The 23,966-nt window shown below is 44.0% G+C and overlaps 1 protein-coding gene across 6 annotated transcripts in view; it reads left to right on the top strand.

The window, feature by feature from the left end:
* TRMT11 (tRNA methyltransferase 11 homolog) overlaps window positions 1–23,966 on the top strand; it is a 177,133-nt gene that overhangs the window by 62,397 nt on the left and 90,770 nt on the right. For 5 of the 6 annotated variants that reach the window (XM_033937105.1, XM_033937104.1, XM_033937102.1 and 2 more), the window contains one exon: window positions 16,869–16,949. The exons of the other annotated variant lie outside the window; for it this stretch is intronic. In XM_033937105.1, coding sequence (XP_033792996.1) covers window positions 16,869–16,949 — 81 coding nt within the window. The remainder of the gene's footprint in view (window positions 1–16,868; window positions 16,950–23,966) is intronic. 6 annotated transcript variants of the gene reach the window in all.

The raw sequence follows: 23,966 nt of genomic DNA, 5'->3' as shown, positions 1-23,966 counted from the left end.
TTCTACATGATGGGGGGGGTCGGGAGCCTGTGGGGGTGCAAGCGGTCTTTCAGGGTGGGGGTGTGGGTGCGGATGGGAGTGCGTGCGAGCGGTCCTTCGGGGTGCGGGTGCGTGCGAGCGGTCCTTCGCGGTGGGGGTGCGAGTGGTCCTGCGGGGGGGGGGGGAATCGGACGTCGGGGGGGGCATCAGGCTTTCAGGGTGGGGACAGGACTTCAAGGGGGAGAGGAGGGTCGGGGCGGGCGAAAGGAGAGTCGGGGTGGCCAGAGGAGAGTCGGGGCAGGCGAAAGGAGAGTCGGGCGGCGACGGGAGAGTCGGGCAGCATGCGCGGTATACGGGTGTGCGCGGTATATAAAAATTTCTGTACATAGATTTGTGTTTTTCACGTGCTATACCCGTGTGCGCGTTTTACACAGGTGCGCGTTATCTACGTGAAAATACGGTACACGATTTTCTACACAGATATTACCTGAAACGACGCCGGTGCGGTCTGGTAAATCACTACATAAATTGAAACATCTTGAGCTTTCAGCACTGAGTGCTTGGCACCGATCTGTTCAGGATTCAGACCTATGGGGGACTCTGATCAAGATCCTATCTTGTCTGCAGATGAGGGTTCTTCAGATGATGAATCCCTTCACCACTCTTCTCAAGAGGCTCCTCTGTTGTCTGAGACATCTTCTATCTCCAAGTTTCTTCGTGAGATGTCAGAGACTTTGTCCATCCCTCTGGAAGCTGATTCTAAAAGATCTAAACAGTTCCTGGATGCCTTGGATTATGATCAACCACCTAAGGAATTCCTCAAGTTTCCACTTCATGATATCTTACGAGAAACTTTTTATAAAAATTTTGAGACACCACTTACTATTCCTGTGGCCCCTCATAAGTTGGACTCTTTGTATAGGGTGGTATTTATCCCTGGATTTGACAAACCCTAACTTCCACATGGGTCTCTCCTGGTAGAATCTACCTTGAAAAAATTCTCAGGGGCTAGTGTGTATGCCTCTGTACCTCCTGGCAGAGAGGGCATTACCAAAATGTCTATACCAAAATGCTATGTTGGCCAACCGATCTGGCAATTACAATTTTCATTTCTCCTTCTACCTAACAGTTCTCCTACCTAACAGGTTGCTACTTTTTAGAAATATCTTCAAGAGCATAAGCTTCCTGCTTTCCAGCACTTTATTTCTGACCTTTTCCAACTTAGGAAGTATATGGTTCATTCCACCTACGATACCTTTGAACTCACTTCCCGTGCTGCAGCAATGTTGGTGGCCATGAGACGCCTGGCCTGGCTTTGGGTTTCTGAGCTAGATGTAAACCATCAAGACAGGCTAGAAAATGCACCTTGTCTAGGAGACAAGGTTTTTGGTCCCTCCTTGGACATAGCTACACAGAAGCTGTCCGCTCATGAGACCAGGTGGGACACTGTGGTGAAACCCAAAAAGAAGCCTCCACCTTTTTGTTCCTTCAGACCAGCTTCTTCCTATAAGAGAAGGTTTGCTGCTAAACCTGCGCCTCCTGCTCAATCTTAACCCACAGACTGCCCCACAAAAGCCTGCACAGTCTTTTTGACATGTTTTTTCAGAGTATAGCCAACGTCAACATTCTGCAGACTTTGCCTAAGCCCATCAGAGGCCGTCTCCAACTTTTCATCACTCGCTGGGAGCTCATAACATCAGACCTCTGGGTCCTCACCATCATTCGTCAGGGTTACACTCTCAATTTTCACACCCTGCCACCAAACCATCCTCCAAGAGAGTCTGCTTTGGATCCTGCACAGTCTTCCCTTCTTCTCCAGGAGGTTCAATCCCTTCTCCTGCTGAATGCCATCGAGGAAGTTCCCCTCAATCAGCATGAGCAGGGATTCTACTCCCGTTACTTCTTAGTCTCAAAGAAGATAGGAGGACTGAGACCCATTCTGGATCTCAGAGCTCTCAACAAATTTCTAGTCAAGGAGAAATTCTGGATGCTATCCCTCGCCCTGCTTTATCCTCTTCTCAATCAGAACGACTGGCTATGCTCTCTGGATCTCAAGGAAGCCTACACACATGTCCCAATTCATCTGGCTTCCAAGAAATATCTCTGTTTTCAGATAAATCAATGTCACTACCAATACAAGGTCCTTCCCTTCGACTTGGCATCTTCTCCCAGAGTCATCACGAAGTGCCTCATTGTAGTAACCGCATCTCTCCGATCACAGGGCCTACAAGTCTTCCTTTACCTGGACGACTGGTTGATCAAGGCTGTATCCTTTCAGGAAGTGGTCCAGGCAACATCTCAGACCATTTCTTTTCTTCAGATTCTAGGATTCGAAGTCAACTTCCCCAAATCACATCTGTAACATAATCTCTTCTGCAGTCGCTTCAATGGTAGATGACCTCTTCCAATCTATCCAGCGGTCTCCTTTTTCACTTACCCCCTCATCACAAGGTCATAACGACAGATGCATTCCCTTATGCCTGAGGGGCATGTATGGACAATCTCCAGACTCAGGGTCTTTGGACCACCAAGGAGCAGAAATTTCACATCAATTTCCTGGAACTCAGAGCGATCTATTATGCCCTCAAGGCCTTCCATAATCTTCTCTGCCTCCAATTCCTCCTCCTTCGCACGGACAATCAAGTAGCAATGAACTACATCAACAAGCAAGGAGGCACAGGCTCTCTCCTGTTATGCCAGGAGGCCCAAAAAAATCTGGACTTGGGCAACAGCTCGCAACCTTTTCTTAAATGCTGTCTACATTCAAGGGGAGAATAATTCCCTAGCAGACAATCTCAGCAGAATTCTTCAGCCTCACGAATGGACTCTGAACTCTGCAACTCTCCAATCCATTTTTGCTCAGTGGGCACTCCTCAAGTGGGCTTGTTTGCAGCTCCTCACAGTAGCCCCAGTTTTGCTCCAGGCTTTACTCTCCTCCGTCTGGAAGCAGATGCCTTTCTCCTGTTTCTATATGCATTCCCTCCAATTCCTCTCATGTTGAGGACTCTGTTCAAGCTCAAACAAGAGGCAGCCAGCATGATTCTCATTGCTCCACGATGGCCCAGGCAACATTGGTTCTCCCTTATACTTCAACTCAGCTCCAGGGAGCCCATACCTCTTCCAGTATTTCCTACTCTGCTTACTCAGAATCAGGAATCACTTCTACATCCCAACCTGCAATCACTACACCTGATAGCTTGATTTCTCTCAGGCTGAACCCATCTGCGATACATTTTTCTCAGCCTATTCGACATATCATTGTTGCCTCCAGAAAACCAGCCACTCAGTAATGTTATCAACAAAAGTGGACTCAGATTTCTTCCTGATGTCTTCTTCATCATCAAGATCCAACTTCCTTATCAGTGGATTTGGTGTTGGATTATCTGCCTCGTCTATCTGACACTGGCCTCAAATCTGCATCTGTCAGAGTTCATCTCAGCAATATTACAGCTTTTCACATACCAGTTGAGGGAAAACCTTTCACTGCTCATCCTTTGATCTCCAGATTCATGAAAGGACTTTTCAATGTTAAACCACCTATCAAGCCTTTGCCTGTCGTCTGGGACCTTAATGGGGTTCTTTCCAGTTTGATGAAGCCACCATTTGAACCAATGGCCACAGCTCATCTCAGGTTTCTTACCTGGAAAGTTTCTTCTTTATTGCTTTCATCTCTGCCAGGAGGGTCAGTGAATTACAAGCATTGGTGGCAGATCCACCCTTCATAGTTTTTCATCATGACAAAGTGGTTCCATGCACGCATCCAAAGTTTCTACCAAAAGTTGTCTCAGAGTTTCATCTCAACCAATCGATTGTTCTATTAGTGGTTTTTTTCCTAAACCTCATTCTTATCCAGGAGAAATTGCTTTGCACACTTTGGACTGTAAATAGGCTTTGGCCTATTACATTGACCAGACAAAACCACGGTTCATAGTCAGTTGTGCACAAGATAAAAGTGCGAGGACAAACGGGCGCAGACAAGTGAGCGCAAGACAAGTGAGCGAAAGGACAAGTGAGCGTGAGACAAGCGAGCGCCAAGACAAGTGAGCGCAAGACATCTGAGTGCAAGACACTTCAGCGCAAATGATTTATAGTAAAAAGCACGAGCATGACATCTGAGCGCAAGACAACTGAGTGTTGACAACCGTGCGCAAGACAACTGAGCGTTGACAACCGTGCGTAAGAAAACTGAGCGCAAGACAAGCGAGCGCCATGTGCTTTTGTCAAAGTCCCTCATTGATCTCAAGGAGGGACTTTGACAACCCCTGTTATAGTGTTATAGTGTTTATTCCTCTGATCCAAGCTATCCCGATTCATCCCTCTTGTCTTCCAGTTCATAATCAAATGCTAATTTAAGAAGGCCTCCTAGAGGCGTCTAGCATTCAGTAAGTTCTGTTATTTACATTATTCCAAGTTTAGTACCCATCACCAGACAATATGTGTTAGAGCTAATGGCTAGTTACATTTGCATAATAATCTTTACATGACAGAATATATATTATCTCATTGTAGTTTTTGAGGTTAAAATCAAATAAATTCTGGACTCAATAGTTGTATAATATTGTTTTTATTTCTGGTTAACTGTGTCATTTAACAAAGCATAATACATAATACTAAAGAGCATTATAAGGAGTTTGACACTGAAAAGACAATTACACAGTCAAAATATAGTCTGCTGATGCGGGCGAAAGCCTAAATTCACAGAAAGAGAAGTATTCTGTATGCTTTAGGTATAAAATAGTTAAGCCTTGAGCTTTAGCTTCAGTGTTTGAACTGTAGGATGTACAAGATTATATACACAGATACATACATAAATACAGTACATATATACATTTAGAGTACTTCTCGTTCAATGAGAAAGTATTGTTCCCCATCAAGGGCAAGCAAGGAACATTGTAGAAATGGATAGGGGGGGGAGGAAACTCCAGTGCCTGTTCAACGCCAGTGCTTTGACTCTTTCGCTCTCATTCAGTCAGTGTGTGTGTGTGCAGCGTGAGCCACAATAGTGGTCGCTGCAATAGGGGTGGTTGGTGGTGAGGGGTTGGTCCCAAAATCCAGGGTGGAGCTGCAGAGGGGGGTAGAACAGGTGGGACACTGGGTGGGGCTTTGAATGGGGATGGGGGGTTGAAACAGAGGATAGGGTGCGAGAGGAAGGGTATGCTAAGATATCTGCAATGACAAAGAACATTATAAGCAGTTGGAAATTGAAAAGACATAGTCTAAATATAGGCTGCTGAAAGAGAAGCATTCTGTTTAACAGAGTACTTCTCGTTCAATGAGAAAGTATTGTTCCCCATCCTCACTGTCATCTGAAGAAAGAAAAAGATAAATGCGTGTAGTGTCTGAAATATATGTATTGAATGAAGAACTGTTAATGCTTAAAAAAATTATTAGTCAACAGAGATATTATGACTGCAAGGCCAAGAACAGGAACATTGTAGAAATGGACAGGGAGTGGAGGAAACTCCAGTGCCTGTTCAATGTCAGTGCTTTGACCCCTCGCTATCAATCTGTCATGATGGAGTACTTCTGTCTAAATGCAAAGTTACTGTTCACCATTAAGGGGAAACATAATATACTTCAAATGGACAGCGCGTGGAGGAAACTCCAGTGTCTGTTAACCACCAGTGCTTTGACCCCTCGCTCAGTAAGTGAGGAAAGGGAACACATACCATGCTCCACTGTGAGGTCTTTGAACCCCTTCATTATTGGTGATAATGGAGTGCATTTAAGGAATGGGATTTTATACCTCCTGAAAAAGATTATTCTCATGCTATTACTTCAGGAGACCTGTTTATCTGTTTTATTAAGCAATCACATTGTTAGGTTATGAAAGGAAAGATGATTACATAACAACTATCCTGTCATGTACATGAGTATCCCAGCCACCTCCTGGAACAGGTGTAGTATGTTGCCCACAACCATAGTCAATATTTGCACCACTGTCTGAATATCCTCTGCTGTTACAGACCTGCAGAAGATCAGTGAGCGTAGCAGCATGAGGGGATGAAGGAGGGCATTTGTGGAGAGGGATTTTATACCACTGAAAAAGATTATTCTCATGCTATTACTTCAGGAGACCTGTTTCCTTGTTTTATTAATGGTAAGTAGTTCTAGGATTTAAAAGCAAACTAGATGCACATCTCCTTATGAGCAGCAAAGAGAGATATGGGTGACTAAAATTACGCCAGGTGTACACCTGGCTAGGCCTCCGCGTGTGCGGATCGCCGGACTTGATGGACCAAAGGTCTGATCCGGAGATGGCTGTTCTTATACAGCAAACACATTGTGTGGACATGAAAGGAAAGATGTTAACATATCACCTATATACATTTCATCTAATTTAAACATAAATGATTAGGAATGATAAGTGTTCTACTCTATTAAAAAGCTCTTTAAACAAGATAAGCCGTCTAACTTGTAGCTTTACAAATTCTACCTAGTTCTGTGCTGTGCTGCTGTCGCTGGGCATGACATAGCCATTAGAGAATGACACGGTGGCGGTTACCCGCGGCTATCCGCATTTAGCCGCGGGTAACCTGCCGGAACGGGGAAAGAAAAGTAGCAGTCGCTGCGGGGACGGGGACAAGGCCATTCACCGCCCCGTGGAGCGGTGAATGGTCTTGTCTCCGCAGTGAGGCATCAAGGATCGCGCGATCCCCGCAGCCACCGCCCGCCCGCCCGTAGTCTTTAGCCAGCTCCCTCCCTCCACCTCACCTTATATTCCAAGTTTGCCAGCTTCCTTTTTCCCGAGCCGCACGTGTTCAAAAAGCCGGAAACAGGAAGTTGCAGGAGAGGAGAAGTTTGATTGACTCGCGCAGCTGCGCGTGCACGGCTTTTTGAATGCGTGCAGCTCGGGAAAAAGAAAGCCGGCAAACTCAGAATATAAGGTGAGGTGGAGGGAGGGTGGGGGCTGCTAGTCCTTTCATAGATCTGTAATACATAAATACTGTTTCGTTGTGGGTATTCTCCCCTCTTTAGCAGAACTGGTTTATCATTTTAAAATCATGTGTGGCACCAATGGCAAGAAAATATAATGATAAAATAGCAACTAATTTTGCCTATTTTTATATATTAAAAAAAGTACTACATTTGAAATGTATATCACCCAGTCCATAAGGTGAATGTCCATATTGCTGTCTGTTGTTCTGCTGAGCGCTGGCATTGAAACAGCAAAATGCATTTATTGCATACTTGTCCTCTGTCGGAAATATTATGGTGGTATATTAGTTGTGTTGATAAAAATTTATAAACAAAGCCCTGCCAGCTGAACATCTCTTTCTCTAGTTCAGCAGCAGGAACTTTGATTTATAAGAACGGAATAAGCTAAATATTAGAGTACTAAGGCTTAAATGGATGCTGCGGGGACGGTGACAGGCCGGTGAATAGGATGGCAGTGGCGGTGACGGGGCGGTGAAAGGGATGGCGGTGAAGGGAACGGCAGTGACGGGGCGGTGCAGAGGATGGTGGGCCGGGGACGGGGCGGTGTCGGGGACAGATTTTCCCCCCGTGTCATTCTCTAATAGCCATGTAAACTTAACACTTATGTTTGATAAATTTTTGCATTTATCCTGTACGCAGTTGTGGCTCATTTTCAATAAACTGTATATTAAAATGTCTTTTTAAAAGTATCATAGACATGATGTCACATTTTTCTGATAATCGAAGGAGAGCTGGCATGCCAAGTCCAGACGTGGGGGATGAGATGGTGGGATGCAGGCGAGTCCTGATGCTGGAGACTTCATTGTTGAGGTAGAAGTGATTACAGCTGCAACACAGGAGGCTGGAGGGGAAAGAAAACACATTTGTGAGGGATAGGAAGCACCAGTCTGGGACCGGGAGAGAGAGAGAGAGCCATTCACAGGAGGATTGGAGACCCGATGAGACGGTAGGAAGCAGGCGAGTCCTGTTGCTGGAGACCAGATGTCCGAGGTAGTAGTGAGTGGCGGCTTGAGTGCTGCTGCAACACAGGAGGCTGGAGGGGAAAGAAAACACAGTTGTGAGGGATAGGAAGCACCAGTCTGGGACCGGGAGAGAGAGAGAGAGAGACATTCACAGGAGGATTGGAGACCCGATGAGACGGTAGGAAGCAGGCGAGTCCTGTTGCTAGAGACCAGATGTCCGAGGTAGTAGTGAGTGGCGGCTTGAGTGCTGCTGCAACACAGAAGGCTGGAGGGGAAAGAAAACACAGTTGTGACGGATAGGAAGCACCAGTCTGGGACCGGGAGAGAGATAGAGAGAGAGAGAGAGAGAGAGAGAGAGAGAGCCACTCACTGGAGGATTGGAGACTCGATGAGACGGTAGGAATGTCCTCCACTGTTACTGAACTGGGTGGAGGATCAGTGTTGGTGGCAGCGTGAGCCACAATAGTGGTTGCTGCAATAGGGGTGGTTGGTGGTGAGGAGATGGTCCCACAATCTCGGGTGGAGCGGCGGAGGGGGGTAGAACAGGTGGGACAACGGGCGGGACTTTGAATGGGGAGGGAGGGGGTTGAAACATGGGATAGGGTGGGAGAGAAGGGGGAAGCCAATATATCTGCAATGAAAAAGAGCATTATAAGCAGTTTGAAATTGAAAAGACAATTACATAATCAAAATATCTGAACACTTACCAGTCTCAATAGAGAGGTCGCTAAATCTTTGGAGAATGGGGAATGAGGGAGGGTTGCTGGAGGGATGTGGGAGGGCTGAGGGAGTACTAAGGATGGAAGGACGATTGGGGGAGGGAAATTTCAATGCTGAACAGGGGGGTAGGGTGTGGGAAGGAGGGGGAACCAGGCATTGGGAATGAAGGGGCAGGGCCGGGTTTGGGGTGTTTTTTTAGGGGGATTTTGGATGGGGGTGGGCAAGGGCGTTGGTGGGTGGAAGGGAGTTGGGAAGAGGGATGGGACTGGGCGGAGGTGGAAGGGGGTTGGGAAGTGGGACGGGACCGGGTGAAGGTGGAAGGGGGTTGTGAAGTGGGATGGGACTGGTGGAGGTGGAAGGGGGTTGGGAAGTGGGGCGTCTGCGGGGGATAATGAAGGGGCAGTCAGGGGTAGGGGCAGCGGCAGCATCTTCCTCTTCCTCCTCCTCCTCCTCCTCCTCATTGTCATCTGAAGAAATAAATGCATGTAGTGTCAGAAGTATATGAAGAACTGTTAATGCTTAAAACAAATTATTAGTCAACAGAGATATTATGACTGCACACCTTACACCCCACCTTTAAGTTACTGTAACATAACTGGAGTGTTATCCAGATTCATCCTCACAGACCTCACCCAGGCGGGATGATGCAGCCTGAGCTCATGGGCTTTTTTTTTTTTTTTCCAAATCCTCCACCTATTATATAATGGACAGAAATGAGTGAGGCATGATATATATGGGATATGTTGAACATTATACTAAAGCAAGGGTAGGCAACTCCGGTCCGCACGTATTCCAATCGGGTTGTCAGGATTTCCCCAATGAATATGCATTGAAAGCAGTGCATGCAAATAAATCTCAAGCATATTCATTGTGGAAATCCTGAAAACCTGACTGGAATACGGCTCTCGCGGACCGGAGTTGCCTATCCCTGTATTTAACTCAAAGAAGTAAAACATAGAGGGAAACAATTATGAACTGCGCAATTTTCCAGCGGGTGGATGATGATGCAGTGCGCAATTTCATGGAATGTGGACGAAATATGCATACATTTAATTGGCTTCCTCGCAACAAACATGCATATTATAAATATATATAAACTGCGCATGTATTTAATAGGTACTTACTGAGCGCGGAGTCAAGGCACTGGCGTTGAACAGGCATGTGAGTTTCCTCCATGTCCTGTCCATTTGATTGATGTTGCGTCGTTTCCCCTTAATGGGGAACAGGAGCTTTGCATTAAGAGAGAAGTACTCGGTCAGACGTAGTACTTCTCTCTCTGAGAAGTTGGGCTTTCGCCCACGAACTGCTTCATCGGAAGCCATCTTCTCAGTGCATCTATGACGTTTTTGCAAAGCTTATATACCACTCACATGACTGATTGAGAGTGAATATCGTAAGATTTCCCCTTCCTGTGCTGCTATTGGTTATCTAAAACACGTGTTATATGGTTAATCATCAAGCACTGATTATATTATATTGAAAGCACGCATTGGAATAGTGAAATGCGCATGTTAATTGAGTATGTGTGAACATAAGAACATAAGAGATGCCACTGCTGGGTCAGACCAGTGGTCCATCGCGCCCAGCAGTCCGCTCACGCGGCATTCCTTTTGGTCCTTTTGGTCCAGTGCCCTAACTGAGACTAGCCTTACTAGTGTACGACCTTTTTCAGTAGGAACTTGTCTAACTTTGTCTTGATTTCCTGGAGATTGTTTTCCCCTATGATAGCCTCCAGGAATTGTGAAGCATATATGTTTTGTATTACTTTAGCGAAACACAGAATTTGCGTCAGCGTGGCGCGCATAATTCTTGACTATGAATCGCGTGATGACATCAGCATGCATCCATTGTGCATGGTAATGACGTCCGTCCTCATTTTAAAGTTATCATTGTTTTGCGCGCAATTGACGGATTTTCCCAGCGTGCAAGTGACGTGTTAAACTTCAAATACGTGCAATTTCTTAATGTTTGCTTTAGAAAATATTGTTTACAGAGAACTGGGAATACATAGGTGTCAACATGGGGGGAACGAACTGTGCATGCGCAGATGATGTCCGATGTATGCATGCACTGGCATAACGCTCCTTATGAGACAAATCAATGTGAATGTGCAGCGTGCATATGTTGAGGGGTTTACTATCAAATATTCGCAATTGTTTCACGCATATTTGTTCGAGACCCAATATTTTAACTATGGAACAGAACGGTGCCAAGTCAAATGTGTGAGAGACTGACGCATATGCGCATGCGCAGAAGAAACGGGAAGCACAATATGTTAATCTGTAAATACTAGTGTAGTGGTTAAAAAAACTTGGGGAAATTATAGGCATGGCTTGGGAGTGATTGCATGATGATATGTCGCATACAGTTCAAGAGGGCTGATAGCGCCTGAAAGCTGGAAAGGGGATAAGAGGGAGATAAGCAAAGTCCAATATGTATGAAGAGGACTATAGAGGCTATGTATGCTCTACTTCAGTGTGCTCTCTAGCTACACCTAAAGTTTTTCCCTTCTGCATGTGTGCCAGGAGTGTGTTTGTCCTGCTTTTTCCTTTTTATTATTTTTTCAGTGTTTTTCGTTACTTTTTTCAGGATTTCTTGTGCTCAGAGCAATTCTTCAGCTCTGCCTACGTGGAGAACTCACAGACGTTGGTCTGCAGCTGACAGGCCAATCCCTGATGGTAACTGACAGCCAGCTTGCATCTGCTTCTGAGGAGTTAGAACCATCCGTTCCCGCTTCTCCTACTGCTGGACAAAGTTTGGTGTAGGCTGTTGGGCATGACTAGGAGATGGCGGTTCACAGGAGTAGAGGTGCAGTCAGACATGGAGTCTGACTAGCAGCCCAAAGATCAGTATCATGGAGACATTCCCAGCATGAGGCAGTGGTTCTCTTATTCCAACTACTGTAAGAGCTGTAGCAGGTTGCAGCACATTTCCAGCACAGGTCACAGTGAGTAAAGACTGTCACAACCCACGAGGTGAATCGGGTGGGGGTGGGGTATCCTAATTTCGCAGTTTTAAAGGTTTCTGTATGTCCCCCTGTGTTCTACCACCTGAAAAATCCTAAGATCGCCATTTTTAAAGTTTGCTATATATGAAAAATATCGCAATTTTGGTGTGAATGTCTTAGCGGCAGCCATCTTAGATTTGTAGCGATCTTTTTTTTTCCAAAACTGCAATTTTTGCATTAAAGCTTATTGGGATGAGGTCCTTGGGCTCTCCTACTGTGAATTCTTGCTAGGATTGCGCAAATTGGGTGCTTTTGGAGTGTTTTTGTGCCACGTGTCATGTGGTACAGCCAGAAGTGGCAGCAGCACAAAGCTTAACCTCTGCCCTGATTAAACAGGTGATTAAACGCTTGGCTAGATCAGCGGGGCAGCCTATTTTGCTATTGGGGCTTGGCAAGGCTGATGGTTCTGTGCATAAGGCTGCGGACCCTCCGCAGCCTAAGAACCACATACTTCAGTCATGTCAGGGTGACTGTGCCCCAGGAGTTGTAGGCCTTCTCTGACTTTATGGCATATTTGTGGAATGCATTTTGCAGCTGACGTTCTTCCTCTGCACAATCCCATCCTGCATCTGCTCTGTCTCTCAGCAGCATTGCTTCTATGGGCACATCTTCCTCTCAGTCTGCCGCTGTTCCAGTGCTGCCTGATCCTGATCTAGGTGATCCTTCAGATGATGACCAGCTCGCTGGCCCTTTATTCTCCAGTGCAGTGCTTCCGGACATGGGAGCTCAGGACTGTATTCTGGCTCTTTGGAGTCCCCAAGAGTGGCTTTGCCAGATCCTATGTCTGAGTCTCTGCTGGAGTTGAATTTGGTCACTTAGTCAGTTCTGTCCAGTTTTTCTTCCTAGCTTTGTGGAGTGCACTCCAGTTTCCTTTCCTTGGCAACCTGATATGAGCTTTTAATCTCCAAGCAGTAGGTTTCTCTGGAAGGAGCTCTTAGGATGGCGTGGACTTTGTCCTGCTTTTATCTGCTGGCAAAGGAGTGCCAGCAGCTTCTGGGTCAGCCTAGGGTGGATCTTTTAATTGCGCAGGTAAGTACATGCCTTTCTTTTCCCAGTGCAAGTGGTGTGTTGCTTACGGATATGTAGGACCGCCAGATGGAGGTTGCCCTCTGGAGGCTTTTTACTTCAGCTATTTTAGGTATTAAGGCTGCCTCGGTGGCATCCTTTGTCACTCGCACCTGTTTGTCTTGGCTGCGCACTCTGGAAACTGAGGCAGTGCAGCCTCCTCCTCAATTTCTTTTGGCTTCTTATGTGAGTATTGGCTAAGGTGCCGTGTACTCCATTTCTGCTAAGGATGCTCTGGATCTGACAGTGAGTTGCTGATTCCACTTATAAGGCTCCATTGGCTAAACTTTCCTTTAAGGAGCAGTTTTTGTTTGCCAAGGACCTGGATAACCTAAGGAATTCTGTGGTGAACCATCACTCTTGTCCCTACCGGATAGCAGTCCAGAACCTCTAGAGGTTCTGGATGCTTTCATTTTTCATGGCTCCAGGCGATTCTGCCAGCATATGACTGCCACATCTTAGAGATTTCACAGAGCTCCCAGCAGTGGCACTCTGGCTGCAGGTGAACCCAGCCATCTGTCTCCCGTTCTGCGCAAAAAGGCGCAATGACGCCAGGACAATATATGCCCCTCTACAGATAGGGGGCAGACTCTCAGTGTTCCTGCCAGCCTGGGTTTACATTTTGTCCGACCAGTGGATCTTGGACATTTTTTGATCAGGCTTCAAATTGAAATTGCCTAGCCTCTGACGGATTGGTTTATGGATTTTCCCGCAGGTTGACCTGCCACAGTGCTCAAGGTGCAAGCCACTGTATAACGCTTTCTGGATATTCAAACTATAGAGCCGGGACCACCTGATCTCTCAGGCTCAGGTGGCTACTCCATACACTTCATTGTGCTAAAGAAAGGCTCTGACAATTGGGGGCCTATTGTAGATCTCCAGCATGTATATGCGGCTCTCATGGTTCTACACTTTTGCATGGAGCCAGTGAGCTCTGTCATTGCAGTGGTGGCCCCGGGAGAATTCCTTGTCTCTCTGGATCTCATGGAAGCTTACATGCACATGCCGATATTTCTAGCCACACCATGCATGCTGGTGGTTCCTATTTTAGAAAAAATAATATATTATATATATATCTATATATCAATATATATATATATCTTATTGCCAGTTCTCAGCTCTTAGTACCTTCACTGAGGTGATGCTGGTCATGGCAGCTTATTTACGCAACATGGGTCTGCCAGTAGACCCTTACTTGATAAAGAGCCCCCTTGTTAGCCGAGGGTTGCTATACAGTGGATCCGGTGATCCCCATTCTGGAGGGCCTTGGTTGAATTGTAAGCTCCAGACAGAGTAGTCTGACACACACGCAGCCTCTGGAATATCTGGATGTTCTATTTGATGTGGCAGTGGGCTGCGTCTGTCTTCCAGTAGCTGTGTTCCTACAGTTTCCTCCTTCTTGAAGGAGCCTGCTCCATTGGTATGAGGCTGTCTTCAGATCCTAAGGTCCCTAGCAGCCATATTGGATGTAGTTTTTTGGATGAGAACACACAGGTGACCTCTACAGCATGCTTTCCTCTCTCGTTGGGCTCCGCAAAAGATTGTGTTGGCAATGAGTTGCTGATTCCACTTATAAGGCTCCTTTAAGGAACAGTTTTTGTTTGGCAAGGGTCTAGATGATCTCTGAAATTCTCAGATTTCCCCTGGAATCCTTTTTAAAAATCGGCGTAATATCGGCCACCCTCCAAACTTTGGGTACTACAGACGATTTTAGCAACAGGTTACAGATCAGTAACAGTAGGTCAGCAATTTCGTGTTTGAGTTCTTTTAGCACCCTAGGATGTATACCATCCGGTCCAGGCAATTTATCACTTTTTAACTTGTTGATTTGGCTTAGTACATTTTCCAGATTCACCGAGATTTCTTTCAGTTCCTCCACATCATCACCCTTGAAAACCATTTCCTGTTCAGGTAGATCTCTTACACCTTCTTCTGTAAAGACAGAAGCAAAGAATTCATTTAGGGCTCCTTTTGTTAGTGGCTTTATCGCATGCACCTTTTTAGTGCAATCCAGAAGGGACTTAAGGCCATCGCGCTAAAAAGCTGCATGCGATAAAGCCACTAACAAAAGGAGCCCTAAATGAATTCTTTGCTTCTGTCTTTACAGGAAGAAGGTGTAAGAGATCTACCTGAACAGGAAATGGTTTTCAAGGGTGATGATGTGGAGGAACTGAAAGAAATCTCGGTGAATCTGGAAAATGTACTAAGCCAAATCAACAAGTTAAAAAGTGATAAATTGCCTGGACCGGATGGTATACATCCTAGGGTGCTAAAAGAACTCAAACATGAAATTGCTAACCTACTGTTACTGATCTGTAACCTGTTGTTAAAATTGTCTGTAGTACCCAAAGTTTGGAGGGTGGCCGATGTTACGCCGATTTTTAAAAAGGGTTCCAGGGGAAATCTGAGAAATTAGAGACTGTTAAGCCTGACTTCAGTGCTGGGAAAATGGTGGAAATGATTATAAAAAATAAAATTGTGAAAAACGTAGACAAACATGATTTAATGAGACTGTCAGCATGGGTTCAGCTGAGGGAGGTCTTGCCTCACCAATTTGCTTGACTTCTTTGAAGGTGTGAATAAAGGTGATCCAGTTGATATAGTGCATCTAGATTTTCAGAAAGCTTTTGATAAAGCTCTTCATGAGAGGCTTCTGAGAAAATTAGAGTCATGGGATTGGTGGCAAGTTCAGTTGTGGATTAGGAATTGGTTATCAGATAGAAAACAGAGGGTAGGGTTAAATGGTCATTTTTCTCAATGGAGGAGAGTAAATAGTGGAGTGCCGCAGGGATCTGTACTGGGACTGAAGCTATTTAACTTATTTATAAATGATCTGGAAATTGGAACAAGTCTGGAGATTAAATTTTCAGATGACACTAAACTGTTCAAAGTTGTTAAAATGCATTTGGATTCTGAAAAATTGTAGGCAGATCTTAGGAAATTGGAAAACTGGGCATCCATGTGGCAGATGATCCATGTGGACAAATGCAAAGTGATGCACATTATAACCTGAATCACAATTACCGGATGTTAGGGTCCACCTTGGGGATTAGCACCCAAGAAAAGGATCTGTGCGATGGTGGCCCAAAAAGCAAACAGGATGCTAGGAATTATTAAAAAAGGGATGGTTAACAAGACTAAGAATGTTATAATGTCCCTGTATCGTTCCATGGTGCGACCTCATCTGGAGTATTGCATTCAATTCTGGTCCCTTATCTCAAGAAAGATATAGTGGCACTAGAAAAAGTTCAAAGAAGAGCTACCAAGATGATAAAGGGGAAAAGAGACGGCTGAGGGGAGATATGATTGAAGTCTACAAAATCCTGAGTGGAGTAGAACAGGTACAAATGGATCGATTTTTCACTCCGTCAAAAATTACAAAGACTAAGGGACACTCAATGAAGTTACAGGGAAATACTTTTAAAACCAATCGGGGGAAATATTTTTTCACTCAGCGAATAGTTAAGCTCTGGAAAGCTTTGCCAGAATTTATGATAAGAGCAGAAAGGTTTGAGCAATTAGCCCACTCTAGCATTTAGGGATTGCTTTGGTATATCCCACTTGTCTAGAATCTCTCACCTATTGCACTAGAAAAAGAGAGTATGTACTTACCCTGGTAAGCTCTTTTCTAGTAGATAGGTGAGACATTGTAGACTCTTGCCCTGTCCTTCCTGCGCATGCCTATTGTCTGTTTATGCTTCTCCAAGTTGTTTCTTGGATGTCAGCCCTTGGGCTGGAAAGAATCTGTATATATGCTACTGTTTTATGCTGGGGGGTTTTCTTGACTCCTTTGATGCATTTGTTACCAGTTTACGGTTAATTTTCTCATGTTAATGCTTGAGCAGAAGATTTGTTTATGGGCTTCATTGCCATGAGTGTCTCTACTTCATGTTTGTAAGGTGGTTCTCAGTGCTTGGGTATTAACTGTAGGTGGATATAGAGAGCACACTGAAGTACAACAGAATCACAGAAAAAAATCCGGATTGGATTCCTTTCTTCATATGCACGCGGCCATTGGGACTTGTCTAGAATGTCTCACCTATCTACTGGAAAAGAGCATACCAGGGTAAGTACATAATCTCTTTTTCTGCATTTATCCTCATAATACAAAATATTCAACTTAAAAGGTTTGCAAGGAAAGCTGTAAGACTTCCATTATTTACAGATCATAAACTTCAGCAACCTTTTCTTTTCAGGTGGCCTCCTTGTTTCCTCGGCTCATTTTGGAGCATACGTGTGTGGTACAGATATTAATTACAACACAGTCCATGGATTAGGTACATTTGCATGCCTTTATTCTTTGCATTGCTAGACAAGATTTTCTATTTATTATGTTTTACTCTTTATCAAAAAAGTGTCTCTATTCAGCAGTACAATGAACTTATAATTTTAAACATTTAACATAGATGATTTTATGGTAGTGGCACTGAATAAATAGAGGGGCATAGAGTAAGCCTGACTTTGGATGTTTCCGCAAGGACGTCCAAAAGTCTGTTTAGGAAAACGGACATTTTTGAAATCACAAGACATCTCTCTTTTGTTTTTTCTGAAAATGACTCATCTAGATGTTCTGGATCTTAAGATGTCTATATTTTTTGGCCATTTTCAAAAAACAAAATGTCCAAAACAAGCCCATTTGGATGTGGGAGGGACCAGGATTTTAATGGGCTGGCCACACAGACATGCCAGCACAGCAGTGGGACACTTTAAGGGGCACTGCTATGATCTTCATGTAAAGGGTGCCAGGTACACATTTCCCTCCAAAACTCCCTCAAAAGCTACCATACCCACCTGTCTACCACCCCAGTAGCCCTTATGGCTGCAGGTGTCACCTTTATGGCAGTAAAGTAGATTTTGTGGCCTCACACTTTCCACCATAAATGTTGTGGGTAGGATGGGAAATGGACCTGGATCCCCCTCTCTATAGTTCACTACATTGCCCACCAGGCTACTCCAGACACCTGCTTGTTGCTATACTAGGATTTCCCATAATAGCTGCAGCTGCCATAGAGGCTGGTATGTACTATTTCTTTCACATCTTTGGGAGATAGGAGGGGGTCAGTGACCATTGGGGGGAATGTGGGGGATCATACCTTCATGCATCCAATGGCTATCTAGTCAGTTTTTGATCCTTATGTGCTTTTAAAACAGGTCTAACTCTGAACATCAGCAGTGAGGCGTGCAATGTTCCAGAACAAAGGTAACATACCAAGGGCCTCAAAATAGTACCTGACAGGCCGCATGTGGCCCCCGGGCTGCGAGTTTGAGACTACTGCTCTAAGCTGAGTGGGAGTCCACCAACTTCATTGCTACCTGTGGGAGGCAGTGCTTTGATGTTTCAATTGCTAGGGACAGGCAGGTTTCTCGAGTCCTGCAGAGCTTGCCTGTCCCTTATTCTTGAAAATGTGATAGTGAAACAGCACCATCCACTGGCAGGCTTGTAGGTGGAGGACATCCGCTCAGCTTAGAGGGAACAGTGGTTGTAATTGCTGCTCTGTGCAAGTTAACGCCTTGTTTAAGGTTGTAACTGCCATTCCAAGTAGGTTACCCCCCTCTAGGCTTCTTTGTAGTGTGAAAGTCATTTAAGTTTTGCCTTCAGTGGAGATAGAGTCTATTTATCTCATGACTTTTTGAATTCCATCACCATTTTTGATCCTACCATCTTTACTGGGAGGAAGGTTCAAGCACACATTATGTTTTCCAGCATTCTTCTAGCTTTGGCCACTGCCTTGTCACATTATTAGGCTACATTGAGATCCTCAGATACTGTTGCTCCTGGTCCTTCCACATCAGCTTCTTATCCCCTACTGTATATATTTCCTTTGGACTTCTATACCACTCTTTGGAAGCTTCGGTCCATTAGAACATATTTTGATGTTTCATCATTTAGAATTCTGGTACAGTCTCTTATACTGAGTCATCTTGATTACTGTAATATTGCTTATTTGGCAATTTCCCAGAAGAATATGCGGCGATTACAACTGGTGCAAAATGCAGCGGTCAGGATGATTTTTGGGTTGATCATGTATCACCTTCCTAACGACTTCTGCATTGGCTGCCGATGGAGGCACATATGAAGTTTAAGTTTGTATGTTTTTGCTTTAAGGTACTATTTGGTTTAGCCCCTAAATATATAACTGACCTTTTCTCTTTCTCAACCAACAGACATAAGAGAAGCTCACACTTGAATTTTGTTTCTCCACCGGTTAGAGGATGTAAATTTAAATGACATCATCAACATCTTTTCTCATATCAGGCAGCATTATGGGGTAAAGATCTGGAACAATTGCTTATGCCTACTACTCATGGGGAATTTAGGAAACACCTAAAAACATATCTGTTCCTGAAGTATTTAGGTAACTGACCTGTACAATCTTATTCCACAATAACTGATCTGTAGAGCTGTTAATTTCTAGCTTTTAACTTTGTTAATTGTACTCAATTTGTAACACCTTTTAATCATTTTAAACCGCATAGAACTTCACGGTCCTGCGGTATATAAACTGTTATTATTATTATTATTCACATGAAATATTGGCAATCAAGCATTGGACCATTCTAATATTTCTAGATCACTTATGCTGTCTGCACCCTCCAGAGTGTCCACTCTTTTGCAAATCTTTGTGTCATTCACGTAAAGACAAACATTTCCAATTAATGCTTTGACAATATTACTAACAGCACTAATCCTCCCGCTTCATCATCTGTTGAAACATGGCTCCATGGCGTCTGCTCCAGTTTAAAGCTGACATCATAAGCATGTCACAACATGCTGATGTCACCCATTCATCAAACAGCTCTTCATTCAAATAATAAATCAGAGATCTTTTCCACTCCCAAAATAATACTTATTGGCGCTTATCATGTTGCCTTTGGGTTTGCGATCCACTGGATTGTAGAAGTTTTATATCCTTTCTTTCAGTAGTGTCTCTTATTTTTTCCAACCACTGAGGTAAGGTTTACCACTCTCACTTTTCCACCTCTTCCGTTAACAACTTTTGTGAAGGACTACATAAGTATTTCTTTAATCCTATGGAACCTCTATTGTCTCCAGGAATCTATTAAATACTCCCTTAAGAGGATCTGCTAGAACCTCTCAGATCTCCCTCATATCCTGGGATGTATCTTATCTAGGCCCATGACTGATTACTTTGTTTCACTTTTGTCAGTCACCTGTGGTCCTCCTGCAAGGCTTTCTTCATAAGTATGGGACAAGTATTTGTTTAGTATTTCTGCTTTTTTCTCATCAATCTCCACACATTGCCCCTTAGCATTTTTTAGTCTTATAATTCCATTTCTGGCTTTTCTCCTCTCAAGTTTCAAGTTTATTTTTGACTTATTGAATCGCTTAATTTAATTTGCTAAGCGATTTACAGATAAAAAATAGATACATCAGATTAATTATAAAAAGATACATAAATTTAACACATTATCATACAAAATAATAAATAAAGTCATACAAACTAACAGACACATGGGGAAAGAAAGGGTAGAACTACAATCGTATATATTAAAGAAAACATAAATGGTAAAAATACAACAGGTAAGGGAAATAACGGGGAAATAAAAAGATAAAAAAGGAAAAATTTGATAATAATCCTTAATTAAGTTCACAAATTAAACGCATCTTTGAAAAGGAAACTCTTTAAGCTGCTTTTAAACTGTTTCAGATCATTTTCTACTCTAAGATACTGGGGCAAACTGTTCCATAATTGTGGGGCTATTACAGAAAAAATGTCAGTGCGACGAGTTCCAATGACTTTTAGTGATGGAACTGTTAGAAGTTTTTGATCTCCCCAATGTACTTGAAATTCTCCAAGGACAAGTAGGTGTTATATTCTCACGTGGGTGATGTCATCCATTGAACCTAGTACAGACACTACCAAATGCACAGTCACTTTAAATTTTTTAAGGCAGTGCTTGTACCGTGTGCATGCCAGTGCCTTCAGTTCTTCATTTTCCATGGAGCTGAGAAGCAGTGTTATCAGTGTTCTCCTCAGCGTGTCAAACATCTTTGAGTTTTTGATGCTGTCCTGTTATTTTTCAAACTTTATGTCATATTTCTCATATATTTATTTAATCTTACCAACTTTGGTTCATTTTTGTTAACTCTTGCATTTTTGGCTTTTGGGCCACTTCGAGCCCTTTTTTCTTCCAGAGAGCATCGATTGTTGTTGGGCTCTTTTCTACTCAAACCCTGGGTCATTGAGCTCTTTGCGTTCAAATTGGTACCAAACAGCTTTAAGAAATGCTCTCGATGCAATAGGACCATTTCAGGATCTGATCCGCAAAATTGATGCATCCAGTGTATAGGACCTGAACATTGGGACATTGACTGGGTTTTCTGCTCCCACAAACTTCAGTTCAAGAAACATTTTAGTACCTTGTCGGCATTGACATTGAGCAAGGCTAGGCACTCAGAAACCGATGCTCAGCCTCAAGTGACTCCGGCATTGACATTGGCGCCAACTGCATGGACACCAATTGTGAATATCAAGAGCCTTGTAGCACCGAGACTCTACTTCATTATCATTGATACCTCAGGCATTGAAAGAGATCGCACTTAAGAAAGCTAAGAAGCATAAAAATTCTTCCCCTTCTAGACACACCATGGTGTCCTCCCAAGCATCAATATTGGCGCATAATGAGCATCAATGCTCGGAGGATTATTTATTTTATTTATTTATTCAATTTTCTATACTGTTCTCCCAGGGGAGCTCAGAACGGTTTACATTAATTTATTCAGGTACTCAAGCATTTTTCCCTGTCTGTCCTGGCAGGCTCACAATCTACCTAATGTACCTTTCCACAGAGGTGTACTTTGATATTGAGGTCTCCCACACACACCAACCAGTACAGCAGACTGCTTCAGTGCTGCTGTCAATTCTAGTACCGGAACTGACTCTCCAGGAAGAGATTCGGGTTGTGCTCAGACAAGAGCTTTTGGGGCTACTGCAGACACAGTTTTCTCAGGCCTTAAAGACTTCCTTGAAGGCCTCAGCCCAGCCTGAAGATGCATTGATGCATCAATTTGAGAACAGGGTCAAACACGCTCAGTATTGAGCATCGGAAACCAAAAGGACTCACTCAACACATGCATCATCCTTGATGGAGGAATTATCCCCTTGTTTCACCTTGATGCACCTCAATACAGAGTCAAAGCTCTTCTCAACACACAATCCCTTTGTCGTCCACTCAACCAGTTCCTGACCCAGTTCGTCACTTTGGGGCCCATCCCAGAGGCAATCAGTTTTCTTGTGCAATCCTAATTTATTCCGAGACCAGTGGGTTACCCGCCAGGACTTTGTAGGAAGACGCAAAGTTCAGAGACTTAAAGCCCTCCCCCTCTTACCTCATCACTGTCCCTGTAAGCATCAGTTTTCCTTCCTACAAGCCAGACTGTAGGAGCTTGTCTTTTCTGCTTGTGTTGTATTTCATGTATTTTCAGTCTTTGAGTTTGCAATTTTTGCCCTCGTCTTGCGGATGTTACCTGCGGATACAACTCTGACTGCGGGAGATTGCAGACGTTTGGAAAAGTCTGCTTCTGGAGGGTTCCCTGCTTGTCAGTAAGCCATCTGGACAGCCTGCCCATCAGATTGTGGCTCAGGGACCGTTCTGCTAGTGGGTTGAGCACAGGCTGCTTGGTTCCATGCAGGTGCATCCGGGATTGGAGACAAACTGTGTTTCTCTGCCAGGCGTTCTGCACGGGGTGGCAGAGGTACCCGGCTGTGGACATCCAGTCAGTGGGGCAATCAGAAGACTCAAAGTCCAGCTTTCCAGCAATTTGAGGCTGAGGATCTCCCTGTGAGCTGTTGCAGCTCTGTCTGTAGTGTTTTCCTGTTTCTGTGAGTACAGGCTAACAGCCTGAATCAGTGATTTTGGGGGGGGGGGTCTTAAAAAAGGGTTTTTGAGTGGTTTCCCTGCATGCCCTCCCTCCCCAACCCCTAAAATCACAGTTTTTTGTTTTTTTTTGTGGTTTTCCCGGGCCATTTTTAGTTAAAATCAGCACCTCTCTCCATACTTTTACAAAATTGTACAGGATGGATGTAGCAGCAAGATTGGATATCCCTTTTGGAGCTTCAGTGCTGTTAGCAGGCTCATATGCCCTACCCTAGAATCCAGGGAATGCTTTGTTTGTCCCAGTGGTTCAAGACTAACATTCCTATTGAACTAGAAGGGAAGATTATCTACCTACCTCTTTAATCTTCTTTCTAGGAGATGGAAACGTCAGTTTTGAAGCCTGCCATTTTGTCTCAGACTTGCCTATAGCACCAGACAGTTTACTTCTTTCCATGGCCTCTAGCAGGAGCTCAAATAATAGAGGCTCACCTATTTCAAGAATACAGGGGATATTCACAAGAACCCCGTGACTATTAGTGCAGGCTGCATTCAGGTAGGTGAACTGTTTCCATTTCATTATGGGTTATAAAGGTTTCATCATTGTTAATGTTATTGTTCTTTGTTGTGTTATGAGCAGAACAGACTTGTTTCTTGAGGAGAGTCCCTGTGCCCCTTTCTTTTTTTATTTATTTATTCTCCAGGGCTGACCACTTGCTTTGATACGAGTTGAGGAGTTCAGAACAGCCCAGGGAGAAGGGAGGTAGAGTGGAAAAATGCAAATGAGGCTCTCTAAACACACCCTGCAGGTGAAGGTGCATAAACCCACTGGTTCAGGACTGATGTTCCTATCTCCTAGAAAGAATATTAACAAGGTAGGTACATAACCTTCCCTTGGTGCACCAATGACACTTTTTCCACAGCTGGAAATAGGCCGATTTTCCCATTTTCTTAATTAAAGGCAATGTGTTAATTTTGCCATTAATATGTAGCCATGAAAAAAAAAGATTACCATGCAAGTCCCTACCGCCACTAATCAATTAGCATGCGGCAATGCCTCACGCGCTGATCAGCACTATCATTCCTGCTTTCCATCCCCTAACACACCCCCTCCCAGAAAATTAAAATTATTTTTTCAGCATGCAGTGTGCGTGTACAAATTGGCCATTTTACCACAGGATGCCCATTCACATCCCACAATAAGCCTTTTTAATGTGTGTTAAGCTTGTACTAACGTTTACCACAGTTTAGTAAAATGACCCCACTGTGTCTTATAAGAACCAACATCACCAAACACTGCCGTCTAGTCTTTTTTCTTCTGGTCAATCTACTGTTCCAGCTTGACTATGTAGTCATTTTCCAAGCCCGTTTAGATATGTCAAAAGCTAATTTATTTTACAGACTCACAGATGGTAACTAAAAAAAAGACCCCAGCTTTCAGCAACAGCAACAGATTT

The sequence above is a fragment of the Geotrypetes seraphini genome, chromosome 3 (assembly GCF_902459505.1).
Source record: "Geotrypetes seraphini chromosome 3, aGeoSer1.1, whole genome shotgun sequence".
In the NCBI taxonomy this organism is placed as follows: domain Eukaryota; kingdom Metazoa; phylum Chordata; class Amphibia; order Gymnophiona; family Dermophiidae; genus Geotrypetes; species Geotrypetes seraphini.
This window is presented reverse-complemented; position numbering and strand designations above follow the sequence as displayed.